Genomic DNA, 17516 nt, shown 5'->3' on the forward strand with positions numbered 1-17516 from the left:
AGACCAATCCATATGGAACAATAACAGGAAAGAATTGCAATTTCATTTTTAACTGTGTTTGTGAGCAATGGAAGAAAGAAACCTTTTAAATTGCTTAGGTTCTGAAAAACTCAACATTTGATTTAAGAAACACAAGAACCATTCCCTAACTTGACCCATAATGTAATAGGACTCAGCAAATTAAGAAAAGTCAAGGTTTATATACTGCAGAGTCATCTTTTTTTTTTCAATACTGGGTTAAAATTGTTTATTTGGCTTAGGCAGTTTGTTTTAAGCTTGCTTACTGTAATGGTGTGCTTTATTTATTACCTAAAGTGGCCTTTTCGCAGGTGTGCATATGCAAAAAATTAAAATCTCGAGTGTTTTCCCGCGTCATTATAAATAAGTTGGTTAAAATATTTAAAATCCTGGTTAAAATCCCAGCTTAAAATCTTCTAAAAATCCTTAGAGCACTCTGCAAGGTCCTTTAAAACCTCAGCTAAAATCCTACCAGTGACTTTAAAAGTTTTTGTTGAGTGCTCTGTAAGGATTTTTAGAAGATTTTAAGCTGGGATTTTAACCAGGATTTTAAATATGTTAACCAACTTATTTATAATGACGCGGGGAAAACACTCGAGATTTTAATTTTTTGCATTTTTATATATATATACACATACACACACACATTGCCTTGATGTCTGAGGAAAATTCAAAATATTTCTGCGCTAAATGCATATGAATTCTTTTAAGAAAGGTAAGGAATCCTTATATATTTTGCATTGAAATATGTTAAATATCACATAGTACTACTTGTAAAGCTCCCATTAAATTACGTAGATTACATATGGATCATCCATCTCACCGATTTCTTTCCATACTTTTATAAAAAATGGCATTGTATGATAACACTAGGATTAAAGGGTCCACAAAAAGACGTGTTCAGTATCATCTAGGATTGTAATTCAAGCAATCCTTAATTTCAGAACTGCACCCTTCAGATATCTGTACTAGAGTATAATTGAGTTGAGAGGTTTGTGGAGGAGAGCAAGAATTGATGCTCAGATCTGCAGTTATCATTGCAATTACGTTTTTAATGCATAGGAGAGAATGTGGCTTTAAACTAAACAACATTAACAGTGTCTGGGAAAAGTAGATAAATTGGCCAAGAGTTAAATCCAAATTTGTAACTGCTTCCTTGGGATGAACCCCAATGAACCTCCCCAAATGTAAGCAACTGTGGAACACTCAAACACTCAACCTACGCTTGTTAACCAACACAATCTGAGTCAAGCCTGCAACCACATACCCCTTTTGTTATGAAGTAAATTAAAAAGTAGTAGTGCAGGCAGCCAGGCAGGCCTGCCCAAGTGCAGGGGGAGACAATTCCATATATGCTGCCCTCCATCCCATTTGGAGCAGGGATTATCAAAGGAACCAACTATTCATGAGGTCTGGGGATGTGAAAACAAGCCAGAGCACACACTTTAAAAAAACACAGGAAGAACAAATTAAAATGGAGCTGATTCCAGGTGAATGAAAACACAGCCCTGAAGTGAATTAATGGGAAGGATGCCTGTTTTCCTGTGATGCTGTCCAAGAGAGACTCTCAGGGTCTGAGTTGATGCATTCGTACAAATGAGAAGTTCTGCACGAACACACACGTCCTCCAGATTCATGCCATTTATCTTTTACTGAACAAAAACAACAAAGCTCTTTTGGCAGCTGCATGGAACCAAGATCAGCTTCTATTGATGAGAAACCCCGGGTAGGATAGGAGGAAGCCAGCACTCGCAGGCTTGCATATTCTCAAAGGGCTGCATCTGACAAACGTTGTCTGTTCTAAAAGGAGTTCTCAGACTCTCTCAAAGCTTGCCTTCAACTGTCTTGCCCCCCGCCCGCCCCTCCCAGCCAGAGAGTCTGAAAAGGCACCAAGGGACAGTTGATGTTGTGGATACTGGATACACATGGCCCTGGGTATGTGGGGCAGGGAGGGAAGGGACAGTCTTTTGTTGGCTCAGAGAGCTTCACATGTTGGTGCTCATCCGGGACTGGCTGTTTGCTGGAGTGAGTTCACCTTGGCTTCCTTCTCGTGGAGGAGACTGTAACAAGGCAAGAGAGAGACCCAAGGCCCAGTAAGCAATCAGGTAGAAAAAGAGCTCATCTCCCATCCCACAAGTTGCCACACCAGCAGGCAAGTGAAGGAAACCCCCAGGGAACCGAAACCAGATGAATGGAAAAGAATTAGGGACTAAAAGATTAGATGAGGATGGAGAGACGTGCCCCTTCAGAAAAAAAGGGCCAGTGGTAAAAGAACCCCACCTTTTGGGTTGTCTCACAAAGTGTAACACAGTTAAGGGAAACTGAGGATTTAGGGCCCCAAGGATGAAAGTCTCTTCTAAGGCTGGGCAAAACATTTTGAAAGAAGGGTTTTGTAATGTGTGCAAGAGAACCCCTTTTCCTCTGAATAGCAAGCAGTTATGCCTATTGCTAGGGTCACACTACTACTTCAAAAGCCGTTCCCAGCTGCTTCTTTCAAATGCCTCGCATAGCCCTCTTCTCTTCCTGCATCTTCCCTGTGCATCTGCCAAGAAAAATCCACTTTTGGATGATGTTCATTTTGTCACTTCCTGCTGTAGGAAGCTCTGTGCATAATACATAATAAAACAATGACATTCATTGCTACCACGTGTACAATGGTTTCAAACCTAAAATTTAAAGGGGAACTTGAGTGATTCAGGGAGTGACAACCGCTATTAATCTTGAGGGCTACATACCAGCACTACAGTCAGAAGCAGAGTTTCTTACATCCCAATTTATGGGGAGCCACATTGAAAAAGGGCTATTGCTGTCAGGTCCACAAGTGGATAGGTATGTTTGGTATTACAGAACAGAAAATTTTATTAGAAAGGCCTTAGGCTTATGGCAGGAAGGCTCTTCTTACATCTACAGCAAAATCTGTACTGAAATAATGTTTCTAAGAAAGTATCTTATCTAACCTGCTTGTGGCCTTCAAATATTTAAGCATCAGCTGAAGTCATTCAGGAGATGCATAGGAACTACTTGCCCTGGTTCAGCTCATCAGCTCAGTCCAAATGCCCTCATTTATATTTATACCAACTTCTGATTGATGCTGATTCATGAAATGCAAACCCCTGGAGAAGGCAGGGCATTTTTGCTCACCTTGACATGGATCTGATTACGCAGGACAGCAGCTCGTAGGATCATAGCTTTGGCGCGACGCTGAAACTCCTTTCCCATGAGCAGGGACTTTTCAAAGGTAGTACTGCGTTGGTCAACATCTCTGGCATACAAAATCTACAGAATAAGATTAAGTAGCAGGGTTATAACTGGTTATTGTGTCATTCTCCAGATTTGTTAACATAGTTTGGTTAGAACCTTTACTGATTCTTCTTTTGTTGCTTGCCATATTATTTTAGATAAATGCCTTTCAGAGGCTTTTTTTCTGAAGCGTCGTTTCTGAGGCTTTTTTTCTGAAGCTTCTTTCAGAGGCTTCTTTCAGCCTCTGAAATCTCAGTTTGGGAGGCTGAGCGTGGCTACATTCGGAGTATAAAACGCACCCAGATTTTCACCCTCTTTTCTGGGGGGAAAAGGTGCGTCTTATACTCCAAAAAATACAGTATTTATGAGGGTTGCAGTGTCCTTGATCAGTTTCTCCAACCTTTTGACAAGCAAAGTCAATGGGGAAGCCAAATTCATTTAACGACCTTGTTACTAACTTAACAACTACAGTGAGTCACTTAGCAACTGTGCCAAGCAAGGTCATAAAATGGGGTAAAACTCATTTAACAGCTGTCTTCCTTACCAACAGAAATTTTGGGCTCAATTGTGGGGCCCAATTGATTAGCCGTATGGCATAATTACTATGTGCAAACAATTAAGTTCATTCTGCCTAGCTAGCCATTGGCTTCCAGCAGTGGCCAGAGAGACTCAGGAGCACTTGTATGACTGGGACTCACCTTGCTATGGGAGTCTATTCTGGCATTTATTAGCCCCTCTAGAATCAGCTGAGTGAGCTCATCCTCCAGAGCTGCCACAGTAGTGTTGAAAGCAGTGGCCATCTTGCGCATGTCTGCCGATACGTAGGGGCTGAAATACTGGGAATAAAGTCAAGGGAGAAAAAGAGACAGAGAAATATTCTGAGAGTGACTCTGCACTGCATTCAGTGAAGAAAGGAGCAAAGGAAAGTCACAATTGCAGCCACAGGTAAAGACAGCTACCTGGATAAGGGCCCGGTTTCGTATCTGGGTGTAAAGTGTTCTCACATGAGGTGCCAGGTACATATCCAGTAGTAGGTTATCCTGTCCAGAACAGCAAGAAGAATGGACATAAAGCTTTCCAAAGCTTTGCTCTATAAAACAACCATTTCTAGAGTTTGCAAAATGTTAATAATAAATAGAAAAGAAACACTGAATCTACCTAATAAGATTTACCACATTTCCTTTGGAGTTACCATAACATTCATTAATCTCTTTCTACTAATTTGCTATTAACCTGGGAGAACTGGAAGTAACTGTAATAGCAACAGAGGAAAAAAATATCCAAAACTATTAACTGTTTCCATGTTTTTTCCCTAAACGAGCCAGTCTCAATCCCACCCCACCCCAATAACAACATCCAAAGCATGCCAAGATCATTTTTTGAAAGAGACAATGAGAAGACAAAAAAACAAATCTTACGCATGTATCTTAACTAACTCTCAAGATAGTACAATTTCAGCCTAGAGGCTTTTCACGGGCAGTCTTTTCCTCTAGCAACTTTTATTTGCTTTCCTTCCTGTTTTTTTTTTTTTAAAGATATTTAATAGGAATCTGTGTATTTGTAACAGTACATAGCTATAACATATTTTTCTATTTTTCAGATTGAGTTTAATACCTAGTAGCCTGGACGCACTGAAACAGAATGTAGCTGATTAAGGTTAACATGCAAGAAGGGCAGAAATTCTTACACACACACACACACAGACTATGATCTGGTATTATCTCTGAAGTCTGTTGCTTATCCCTTCCTAAGCCAGGCTTTCTTATACTTCTGAGACAAGAGTAGCTTTATCCAGTTAAGAAAGGGTTCTCAGAGTTCAAATGCTGTTGCAACTGTTTTGCAAAACATACTGAGGAACACTAAAACTCTAGGACATACCTTCATCTCATCCAGCATCTTGAGACATGAAGCATATTTGGATTCATAGAACTTGAAGATGATGTCGCGCACCTGTGGTTCTAGCTCTAAGAACAGTTTGAAGGAGCTGTAGATACAAAGGGGGGTCACACAACCCGAAGTCGAATCATCTTTTATGTCTCTTTCAAAGAGGGCTAACTCTATTCAATGGAAAAGTCATTTTGATCATGTGATCATTTCTACAAGATTGTGAGTGACCGCTGTCTCAAGAGCCAGAGAGCATGGCAGTGGAAAGGCATAACTGTCTAAAATCTGGACCCAGATGGGAATAAGTCTATAATTCTTCATCCTGTCTTTCTTAAAATTATACTTAGTCCTTGACATACGACCATAATTGACCAGTAGTAAGTTGAGGACTATCGGTACCAAGGAAAAGGAATCAGAGGAACTTAAAATTGAACACAGTGGATTCAAGATGAGGGAGACTACTCCATCTCTTTCACTCCTGCCATTTGTCTGCTCCCATCAATAAATCCACTAACATGTCCATTATAATTTAGTTTATTTCATCATCAAAGTTCCGCAAATTGTTTACCTGCTGGAAATGACATTACGTTGCAATTCTTGTCGGTCAAAAGTTGCTAGTGCACACAGGCCACCATATACAGCTACATTGCTAGGAGAGAGCAGCTGGAAAAAAAGAGAGAAGGGACAGCCTCTAAAGAATAGAGATAAAGTACCCAAGATTGCCTGAATCCTTTCCCCAGGTTTCCCAGGAAAGGAAGAGGTGCCCCCCCCCGGAAAAAAAAAAAAACACAAGGAGGAAAAATAGCTGATCTCTCCAGATTTAGCTTGGAAAAGGTCAAACATGGCCTTGTATGTGTCATTTCCTCCACTTTAAACCCCACTGTTTTGCCAGCTCCCATCTCTTCCACATCCTCACCTCAGGGAAGTCACAGTGATCAAATGAGGCCAACAGGAAGCACTTTGCTGCCTGCTTGTACTTCCGGGCAGCCAGTTCAGCCAAGCCTAAGAATGAGATTAAGTTACTCTTTTGTGCAGATGAATCGGAAGAAAGAGAAGGCTAGGGGTCACGTAGAAACCTAAGGGAGAACCTCTTAAATTAATGATAGTTTCTAGGAATAGAGACTGACTTGGGGGGGCTTTGTGCAGTTTACAATATTGGGACAGATATTGGAAAAGCAAACTGGAACATTTTGCTAGTCTATCGCACTGCTTGCACACAACCATTCCCACGAACACTAAGGACAGTATCAGTGAAGCAAGCAAACCATTTTCTCACCTGCGGCACATTTCAATTTGGTAAGGATGGCCTGTGTCTGGCTGTCCCGTTCTCCTCTTTGCTAGACAGAGAGGAGGGAGAAAAATCAGTCAATGAGCAATAATATTTCAGCTAATTCATTCCATTAAGCTTGTCTGAGGAAGCAGCTCTTTTCTCTCTTTCTTTTCCCTTGGCATGCATCAAGGGTCCATCTGAAATGCAGATGGATTCCTTCAAAGCTCTAAACAGGGATCATGTGCACAACACTTTATCATGTAAGCCAGGAGGAAACTGAATCTCTGATTCTTTTCATAGGGGAATCCGAACCTCATGTCTACTTCCAAGTTCATTATTAATTAAATAGCTCTTAACAATCCTTCTACAAGTTAAAACAGTAGAGGACTATATTTTATCAGGAGATCAAAACAGGGCAACTAAAGGCAAACAAGGAATTAGCACGATCTAGCATATGGCTAGTTCCAAATTCCCATTTCAGTAGGCAATCTTGACTAGATCATTGGAATGTCTTGCCACAGACAAGATGGAGAAAAGCTTACTACCTCTGCAATCTCTGGCGTGGATTCTGCTTTGCTCACGTAGCTCAGGACATGGGACCAGTTTTGAAGATAAACACTGACCTGCAAAGAAACAAGTCCAGACATAACTCAGTAGCACATTACCTGACACCTTCTATCCTGTGCCTCTATAAAAGAAGTAACGGTGAAAAGAGACCTTTTTGAGGAGTTGCAGTAGCCTACTATTACTGACTCATTGAGTCCTCGTAAAAAGTACTGATGGGAAAACTGGAAATTTGAAATGCAAAGATAGAAAAGGAAGGAAGGTTTATAAGATAATTCCGAGTTGGGGGGAAAAAGTCTATTTTGAACAGATATTAAATTCTTCTCGTCCCCTTTCTCCAAATAAAGAACTGCTGAGATAAATTGCTGTTTACCTTGATAACATTGAGGCACATGTTAATAACATGTTTTGCACTGGTGCAGTAATCACGGGCTCGTGAATAACATTTAAGGGCATTGCTGAGGTCTCCACAGTCAAGGTAGTGATCTCCCAAGTCATCATGGCCTCTCCTAAAAAGCAGGTACATGTCAGCTATAAAGGAATAAGCATCAGAAACACATAATCCTAAACAATGTTTGCTCTTGACCAAAAAGTCTAACTACTGTATAACACATGGCAAAGAACGTTCTTATTTATTTCTGGCAGATACTTGGCATCAACATTTACACTGAAAACTAAAAATGAGGATCAAGTATACTTCTTTATTAAGCTTTTTAGTATTCCACTACAAAGTCCACTGTGCTTCATTGCTAAACAGATCCATTGCCTCTTCTGAACATTTATTTCCTTGCAAAACTATTCATAAGTTACCATGAATAATGCCCACCGCTGCTGAGGAATACAACTGTTATGTACATTATCAAAGTCAACAAATGTATACTAAATGTAGAAGAGTGCAAGATACATGTCTTGCAAAATCTGAGAGTGAGAATAAGCAGTAGCAGCATTAGGAAAAATGTGGGTCACAGAAGGGAAAACTTATATTGGGGGATGTGTCTCACACATTACATGTTTAGAACTAAATAGTATATTTCACGCTACCTTCTGAAGGGTTCACAGAGGAGGGACATTATGGTGAGCAAACTATTTATTTTAATTCTTGGGAATGAGTGAAAAACAGTTCAATCATTCAATTTTCTTTCTCAAGACACATTTGAGAAATGATCTGTGACTACAGATGATGGAAAACTCTTTTCCTGTGAAAAGGAAATGTGTAGCATTTTCTACACAAAGATTCCTTCATGGTTTTATTTCATGGCAACATGTATCAGAAAATTGTAAATAATAAATTCAAGAAAATGTCATTTGAAGTATACACAGTCCACCAAATGATTCCAGATGACATTTTAAAATGTTATTCTGAGATTAGTTTTACAAATTTGTACCAACTCCAATTTCTTTTGTTTTCATTCGTTAGTGTCCTTAGTGTCACCTGATGCTTTCCTTGATTGAATTTCCTTTATAATTCTTAAGATCTGTGTCTAACTTTTCCAGTTTGAGAAGAGCTTTTTTGCGTGTAGCCTCGACCCATGCTGTGTCTAGGGGAGGGGGCTCTATCCCACCGTCTGGGACAGCGTCAGGTGTGTTCTGCAGCTCTCTGAAAAGAAAACAGTAGATACACAAAGTGTACAGGAACATAGAATCATGTTACCTACAGATATAACAACCTATCTACTGCCACAATCTACAAGAATTGAGAAGGATCATAGTAATGCATTAGGAGTACAATCAGTTGGCTCTAGACAATATTGATATTTTGATGAGTGAAACTGTAAATTCAGAAAAGGAGTTCGACTCATATATAGAACTCCTATAATGCCTTGCTACAGGCAGTGCTAAATGAATTGATGGGAACTAAAACTGATGACCTATAGGAAAACTACTACAGATAGAAAACAAGACAGATCCCTTTGTTTCAGTTTGAGCGAGGAATAGCAACATACCTGTGATTTAAACAGAGAAGGTAAACAAAGAGCCAAGACAATCAAAAAAGCTGACTTTAATAGCTTAACTATGCTCTTTCTCCCTGCTAGGTAAACTTTTATTTAAACAGCAAACATTCTCAGTTACACTTGATTCTAATGCTTAGTTCATCAAAATACCTGAAAGCAAATGAAAGGGCTCCCTTTCTACTGGGTGCATGAATGGCTCTTAAGATATAAAGAAGAATTTCAAACTGAAACCATATGCAAGAGCTGAGTAAAAAAAATAACCTTCTGGATACAGTCATCTGGTTAAAAGGGGGCCTCTCCCAGGGGTTTCTACTTTTTATATATACATATGGTACTGCAAAATGTCCATGGGAATGGAATTTGGCAATAATAGTCCTAATTGAAAACTTAAGTGCTCTACCTTCAAATTTCAGTACAGCCAATAAATACCTTAAGACAGACTGCAGTATCTAAATATAGATAAGGTAGGACGTTAGCACAACTTAATGTTTTACCAACGGTTGACTTGGAAATATAAGAGAATATCTTGCAATGAACAGTGTTGCCCATGCAGAATGGGTAATGGTGAGAAGACTTTGCCTCCATTGTCTAAAAGGCACTATATAGTCTCCCTGAATGCTTTTAAATTATGCTATATTACCTACTGATATCAAAAAGGGGTAAGTATTTATTTCAGGGAGTACTGTATGAAATTTGTGCCATAGTATTTTATATCTATTGGATTTTGTTAGAAATGATAATTTACATCTTATATTTTGTTGCACATTTGTATAAATGTTAGTTTTAAAACACCAGAATAATCTTTTAAAAACTTTTGTAAGTTAATAGGCTTGCTTTTTCATATTTGTATGAATGCTTTATTATATTTAACTGTAATTATGCTGTATGTCATTAACATTCTATCTCTCTCTCACACACTCTCTATGTGTGTATGTACACGCACAAAGATAATTAGATAGATGGATAGACAGAGAGAGACAGACATATACATATATATATAGATATATAGTTATATAGATGCAAAGTCAGTCAACTAAAGACATATATATCTATATCTATATCTTAAGTACTATGCATCCCTGACAAGCCTCTCAAGATCCTTCTTCATCTTAGTACCTGGTAGCTTCAGTCAACTTCCGGTGAATCTCCTCATAAACATCCACATTGAATGTTCTTTGGACAAATGAGAGCGCCATCTTCAGGGCTTCCACTCGCAGCTGTGGGCAGTGGTCAGCAATGAATTGCAATCTCTCAATCCTCATCAGGCCGCTGTAACTTGCTGCATACTGCTCCAGATCCTGCGCAGCAAGAAGAAATCATAGATGGTAGTTTGTACTAGCCCAACTTTTAGGACCCTTGTATTTTCAGTTCAAGAACTATAGAGGAACATAGAGTTCCCAGATGATTGCTAGCTCTAGATCCGTGATGGCGAACCTATGGCACACGTGCCACAGGTGGCACACGGAGCCATAACGGTGGGCATGTGAGCTCAGCTCCGGCGGGCATGCACGTGCTAGTCAGCTGATTTTTGGGCCTTCTGGGCCCACCAGAAGTAGGGAAACAGGCTGTTTCCGGCCTCTGGAGGGCTTCCGAGCAGGTGGGGAAGGCCGTTTTTGCCCTCCCCAGGCTCCTAGAGAGGCTCTGGAGCCTGGGGAGAGCAAAAAACGAGCCTACCAGACCCACCGTGGGATCGTGTGCCATAAGCAGGGGGAGTATGTGGGGGGCACGCGTGCATGCATGGGGGACAGGGCGTATATAAGTATGGCTGTCAGCGTGCGCGACACCCCCCGCCTCCGTGCTCTCCTGCTTTTGGCACGCGATGGCGAAAAGGTTAGCCATTACTGCTCTAGATCCTAAAGCACACAGGAATTATTCCTGGATATTTTTGTTTCTTAATGACAATTAACCAAATTGTAAATATGTTTCATTTTTGTTATATTCTGTAATCTGTGGAACAGGTCTATGCATCAACATTTTCTGTAGAATTAATGCATTGGATGATATCACACTATATCGTTTTTTATCTCCAAAAAGGAAAAAAAAAGTAATAACTGGGCTCATTTAGGAAGTTAGTAAAACAATACTGGTACAATACCTGTTTTACTCCCACAACAACTTTGTGAGGTATGGTGGGCTGAGATAGAATGACTGACCCAAAGTCAGTCAGCATTTGTGGCTAAGGATGAATAGACTTGAGCTAAGGTTTTTCTACTTTTAGCCATGTTCTTAACCTCTATGCTGTAAAAGCTCATATAATGATTTAAACTTACAACTCAAGCACTGATAGTTATATGAGATATGACAAGCAGATAACGCCATCCAGTCTCAAAAAGCTGATACTTATAAGACTGGAAGCTGAAAAAGCATCCTGGGAGAAGGCATTGGCAACCTATTTCTGTACCGGTGCCACTAAAGCAACACAGGTATCTTTATAAGGTCTCCAATAGTTGAGCTTCACTCAAAAGACACTATCAACAGAAGAAGAGGAAACTGTGGACTGTTTTCGTTACACAATGTGAAAGAGTTTCCAGCAATTGTGATTCAATTCCCTCTCGCCTATCATTTTAACTGACAATATAAATCAATTTTCCTCAATATGTAAGCAAAGGTTACAAGTAAAATAATAAACAGGTAGCATTTGCTTAAACTAAGGACTGATGGAGAACCTAGGTTTTGGAAGACAATTCTAAGAAACCCATTCTGTCATTTTTGTCCTCAAGCACATACCAGAGTTGGGTTCTCCACCACGTAGTTGATATCAGGTGCATTTTGCTGATCTTCTTGGGGATCTACATCAATCTGCATGGGCTCTACCGCACCCTGTAACGGCAGAGCATGTAAGTGAAACAGAAATGAGGAGTCTCCCTCCCAGCCCCAAGGGAAAGATTCCCATGCATCAGCAAATATAACTGAACTTGACATTTAAGCAATGAATGTACAGTTTAGGATTTTCACTCCATGAAGTTGTTTTCCAGGCCTGTCAGAAATACTACCCTCACTTGTGCCACTAATTCACCCAATAGATTTCCTTGCTCTCAATAATAAAACAGAGATGGTAAGCAATTGGAACAATGTTACATTGGGAAAGAAATTAACAGAATTTAGCATAATTAAATTGGGATATTTTTCTTACTTGTCAGCTTATTATCTAAAGTTTATATTGTTTCATATAACTCATAGGAAATTCTAGGCATACTTTTTATTTTCATTCATAATGAATGGAAATAATTGTTAACAAGAAAATCCACTTAAATCTTTATGAATTTTTTTCAGCCAAACCCAAGAGCACATATACTGTATACAGTACTGAATATACTGTTATTTCCACAATATTGCCAAGGCTGAAACATGAAATAATAGTCTGAAATTATTATTATTGTTGTTGTTGTTGCTGTTTTGATATTCATTATCCAAGATCAGGGCTGGATTTATAAGTGGGCAATTCAGGGAGTTTGCCTGGGCTTTTAAACTTTTGGGAGAGGGGAAGACTGCCCTCATCATGAATTTTCTCAACAACTGAAACAAAGAGCAGTAATTTTAAATGGCATGAGCAACTGCATATTTACAATTCCGTACAAGAAAATGTACAAAGTTATACATTATGAATAAATCAAGCAAGCATACACACTTCAAATACCTGGGTATTTGCGGGACCGTCTTCTGCCGCCGATAGCCTCCCACCAACCAATATGCTCCCACAGAGAGGGACTCCTCAGGGTGCCGTCAGCCAGGCAATGTCGGCGGTCGACCCCCAGGGGAAGGGCCTTCTCTGTGGCAGCTCCTGCCCTCTGGAACGATTTGCCCCCGGAGATACAAAGGATATCGGATCTCCGGGTTTTTCGCCGTGCCCTAAAAACTTTTCTTTTCCATCAAGCAGGGCTGGCGTGAACGCCCCCCCCCCCTTTTTAAAGTTTTTTAGCTTTTTAAATTGTCAAAGGGGTTTTAGTTTTCAATGTTTTAAATTTTTGGGCCATAGTTATTTAATTCTTTTAATAATTTTAAATTTTGTATTCATATGTGTTTTAGTTCTGGCTGTGCACCGCCCTGAGTCCACTTGGAGAAGGGCGGGATATAAATTGAATAAAATATAAAAATATAAATATAAAAACATGGCTAAAATGCAAAGAAAAGTAAAACTATTTATAACAAAGAAACCTAAATATGAACCATGACAAAAGCACAATCAGGTCTAAAGCCATGTCTGATGTTCCACAGATTTCATCTTTCACACTTATTTGGTGTAATCTTGATCTAAAGGACATCAGTATCAGGAATCTCACTAGGTCATACCAAAGATCCATTTTTAGTCTATATTATGTCCAACTGAGTTCCTTTAGAAAGCCCATAAGGATATGAAGGCAAAAGATTCAGGAGAATCTAGGCTTCTTGGAAATTTATTAGAAGTTTACCCATGAGAAATTAAGGAAAATTAGTTTTATAGTATGACAACCTAACTATTACCAATCTTCCTCTGTGGTGTGAAAGTGGGAATTGAATATGTCATAGGTTGCACAGGGCAACCCTATATCCCAGCCCAAAGATCATGGTGAATCAAGAGGCAAATGCTACATTGTACAAAATATATGCAATGCAGCCCTAACAGATTCCTTTATTTCTAAATCCTTTTTTTAATTGTAAATCAACAAAAAGGGGTTTAAGAGCTTGTCACTTTAAGCACTATATGAAGGATATTTTATCTCCTTTAATTAGAAAATTGTTTTGCTGAGACATAAGCCTCACAAAGAAAGATTGAAAATATTTGATCCAAAGAAAATTTTATTGCTATGAGATCCTAATTATGTTCTTATGTGAAAAGATAATGTTGTGAATCTTCCAGAGTCACTTAGGTGAGATGGATGGCTATATAAATTGAAGAAATAAATACTGCTATTGTGATTTTCACCTGAACCCAATTGTTTCAAAGGATAGATGAAGAGGCTGGATAATAGAATGTATTTCACAGACCCTTCGGTGATTATAAATTAGCTACCTGAACCCACCCAAGGTTTACAGCATTCACCTAAATTGAGATCCTCATAGTTTTTTTTCCAAATATGCCCCAAATGGTCTGGATAATGAAACAGTGATAAACCTAGACTTCAAATTTACCCCATTTGCAGACATTGGAGCTAACAAATTTACTGTATATGAACATCTGAAGATATAGTATCAGGGTCAGATCATTGGTCAAATCTTGATAAAATGCAGATTGGCAGCCTGAAGTTCTCTGCATATGAAAAATGTGCTTTTTCAGAGGATAGTCTTCTTTTTGGAAGAAATCATAATTTGAGGGTTTTTTTATGATTAAAGGTAGGGAATCTGAACATATACAAAGGGCAGACTGTTTACTTATGAATCCTCTTGATTGTTTAGACCTTGTTTTTTGGGTGCCCTGTCCTTTGTGAACAAGCTTTTTATGGCCAGGTACTATTTTCTTTTAATTTGGGGATATCTGAATGGCACATTGGACTTGGACAGGGCAATATAAGGATGACACGATGCAATGGGGTGCTCATCCAATGGCCACTACGAGAAGCCCGCCTTCTGTCAGATCCATGACTGTACGGTACTAAATTATAATGATATATTAATGGCGTACTTCAAAACCTAGAAGAGTAAAAAGTACAATTTTCAAAAGAATTATCAGAGGTTTTAAGAGACGAAATATTGTAAGGCAATCATTTCAGTCCTTAAAGCCATTCAGCCTCTTCAAAAAATATCTAAAAGGGCCTAGGTTTTTGGCTTCACCCATTCTATGGAGTCTCTGAGAATTGCAGAAAGGGTTCCTGCACTTTTTGCACACATTGTTTTTATTTCTAGGGATTAGAATACTGTGCTTTATTACTCAGCAATTTGCTGCCAAATTTCAACTATGTGATCTCTGGAGGCCACTAAAAACAAACCAAAACAATACAGGAGCCATATGCGGTCTCTGGACCACTTTTCCCTGTTCCAAGAAAAGTTGGCTCATTATTTCCAAAGAGACAGCTTTCTTCATGCCAGTACCTCATCTAGGCATTCCCTTCCACCTACCATGAAACAAGGGATCCCAAACCAGTCCTGCAGTTTTTTTAGCTTTAGTATAGTCAGGTAATCCTGCTGTTGTGTTAATGTCCATTGCTTTGATTTTAAGTAATGACATTTGTTAAGAAAAAGAATAGATAATGCAATATTGTGTTTAAATCCCTACTTAAAAAGTAGAAAAATGCTTAGAATACATAATTTACATACATAACAAAGTAAAGCCATACAACTCCTGTGGGAAATTATAGTCTGTCGCCCATTGCTTTGAGTCTGCAAGCTTTCAACTATTCTTAGACAATGAGAGACAAATATCTTTGCTAGCAGCTCAACAGCATGTAACAAAATCCTTTGTTATTTGAAATACATCCAATTCAGAGAAAGGAGGGGATTTTTTTTCAAAAAAAAAAAGAGGAAGAAGAATATGCCTTAATGTTGATAAAACTCAAGTCATTCTCACTCAGACATCCTTGAGTGCTTTCTCCTTTGAGATACCTCATAAAGTAGGGTGCAGGCTGATAAGCAGGCACTCAGGCTGAAGTCTCCAGATGTACCTGGGAGGAAGAGGTCTGACCTACTGCTGCGGGGAGTGTTGTATAGATCTGTCACTGACGAGGAAGCTGAGCTTGGAACTGAACTATCCCTCATCCTGTCCTGACTCTCTGTACCCCCTCGCCCTGACACAGAGCTCGCCAGCTGCTAAAGGAAAGAAAGGAAGTTAATGCCTCTGCAGTCATAAACAGCTATAATTCATGGTAGGCTTAGAATAATATGAACTGGCTTTCTTTCTCTTTCATCATAGGCCTTTATTAATATCCATCTTAAAGTTATAAAGAATTAGCATTTATGTGCCACATTAAACAAGCAACAAATGTCAAATCCACTGGCTTGGATGCACAATTGCCTAAATACTGTATTATAAATAGTAAAATCAGAACAGATACATTTCATGCAACTTGTGACATGGTAATTATGAACTTGGGTACAGAAAACTTTCCATAACGCCCTTAGAGGAGCTGGAAAAATACATGGCATCTCTAAAGTAAGAAAGATGAGGAAGGGTTTTTGGGAGGGGCAAGCAATAATTGTGATTTCTAAGACATTATTTTTCTTAACACGGCAAGGCCATGACATTTGGAAAATGTTTTAGGAGACACTGAGAAGAGAGAAAATTCAACCTCCAAATTCCTCCCTCTGTTATCATCTTTCAAGGTTGTTGGTTTTGGTCATCAGTTAAAAACAACACAAGAAAGTCAAAAAACCCTTTGAGAAACAAAAGAGAACTTTTGGGCAGAGGACTGTAACCAGGAAGGAGACAGAAAGAAGCAAGTTTCTCCATCCTTATTTTTGTCCTGTGATTCTACTATTCTTAATGCACCAACAATTGTGAAGTTTCCGACCTAGGAGACAGAATTGATTGCCCAAATGTCTGTTCCCAGGTACTTCAACTTCTCATTACATTTCAGACATCGTTTTGATTTATTTTTTTTAAATCTCTGGAAGCAAATTCACAATTACAAAAGCACCAAAAAAAAAAAAAGCACCAGTTTATTCCAACTTTTGAGTGGCAGAACTTGCTGGGGGGCATTGCATTTCATAACCAGGAGATCACACAACTCTTCCTTAATGCAAACCTTGCTAGAGTATAAATTCTCTTTCGGTGATATTTAGGGTAAGGAACAGACAGCCGATCGTGACAAGTCATTTATATCTACTTCCCCCACTTACGCTGTAGTATCACCGCACAACTCTCAGGGGGGAAAAAACTAATAAAGGAAGAAACAGACCCCCGCCCCTCATCCCCCAAGACCTCTTCAAAGCATTCAAATGAAGCCCAACTGCTCTGTTTCCCCGCACGGGCGTATATTAAGTGTTTTTGGCAGTGGTTTTGCTCTCCAACCTTGTTTCAATTTAGCTTCTGAACGTTTCGTTACCAGACTAGGTAACATCATCAGGACCATTTTCTTGTCCTATTCCCCTTTATCTTTATATATGTCTATTAAGTGTCCTCAGCCCCTACGTGGAGGGAGGAACTCCGGACTGATCCTTCGGCTGGCCAGCAGCCCCCCGAGAAGGTCACCTCTACCGCCTCTACACAGAAACCAAAAGGAACAGCAAGGAGGGGAGGGGAGGGGAGGGGGGTTGGGTTGGGCGGGGAGGGGAGCAGCAGAGCCAAGCGCACCAGGCGGCGGGGCCTCTCCAACCGGCGGCCGCCGCGACCAGCCACTCGGCCTCAGGGCAACGGATCTGTCTCCGCTCGAGGCCTCCGCCGCCTCCCCTCCCCAAGGAGGCAGCCAGGGGGGAAGCTTCCGAGAATAACACATGGGCTGATCCCACCGGAGGAGCCGCCGCCGATGCAGCCTCCTTCCCGCCACCGCCTGAGTTACGCCTCGAGCCGCCGCAAGACACGCCCTGCGGCCAGACCTCCCCCCGTCCCCCCCCCCCCAAGCGACCCCCTCGAAACTTCCTCGATACCTGCAAATTGAAGACTTGGACGGGTAGCGGCATATTGACCCTCGCACCATGCACCTCCGGGTCACGTCCTCCCCTCCCACTTCCACGTCCGG

General features: G+C 40.1%; 1 protein-coding gene across 2 annotated transcripts; it reads right to left on the minus strand.

Moving 5' to 3' along the window:
- Positions 1-803: 803 nt before the first annotated feature.
- GPS1 (G protein pathway suppressor 1) lies at positions 804-17487 on the minus strand. 2 transcript variants are annotated; one of them, XM_070937630.1, is made up of 15 exons: positions 17425-17457; positions 15445-15648; positions 11656-11748; positions 10045-10226; positions 8409-8573; positions 7350-7485; positions 6958-7035; positions 6419-6479; positions 6059-6144; positions 5711-5805; positions 5137-5242; positions 4218-4298; positions 3957-4094; positions 3160-3294; positions 804-2078 (listed from the first exon to the last, which is right to left on the minus strand). In XM_070937630.1, exons 1-15 carry the CDS (start codon positions 17455-17457, stop codon positions 2004-2006), a joined length of 1668 nt encoding a protein of 555 aa, XP_070793731.1. In that variant the 3' UTR covers positions 804-2003. The 2 variants fall into 2 exon arrangements, with proteins under 2 accessions (XP_070793731.1, XP_070793732.1); XM_070937631.1 differs by lacking the exon at positions 15445-15648 and having other exon boundaries at positions 17425-17487.
- Between the last annotated feature and the right edge of the window lie 29 nt (positions 17488-17516).

This window comes from Pituophis catenifer, unplaced genomic scaffold, assembly GCF_029215685.1.
Source record: "Pituophis catenifer annectens isolate HBS135680 unplaced genomic scaffold, rPitCat1.0.hap2 SCAF_2, whole genome shotgun sequence".
Lineage (NCBI taxonomy): Eukaryota > Metazoa > Chordata > Lepidosauria > Squamata > Colubridae > Pituophis > Pituophis catenifer.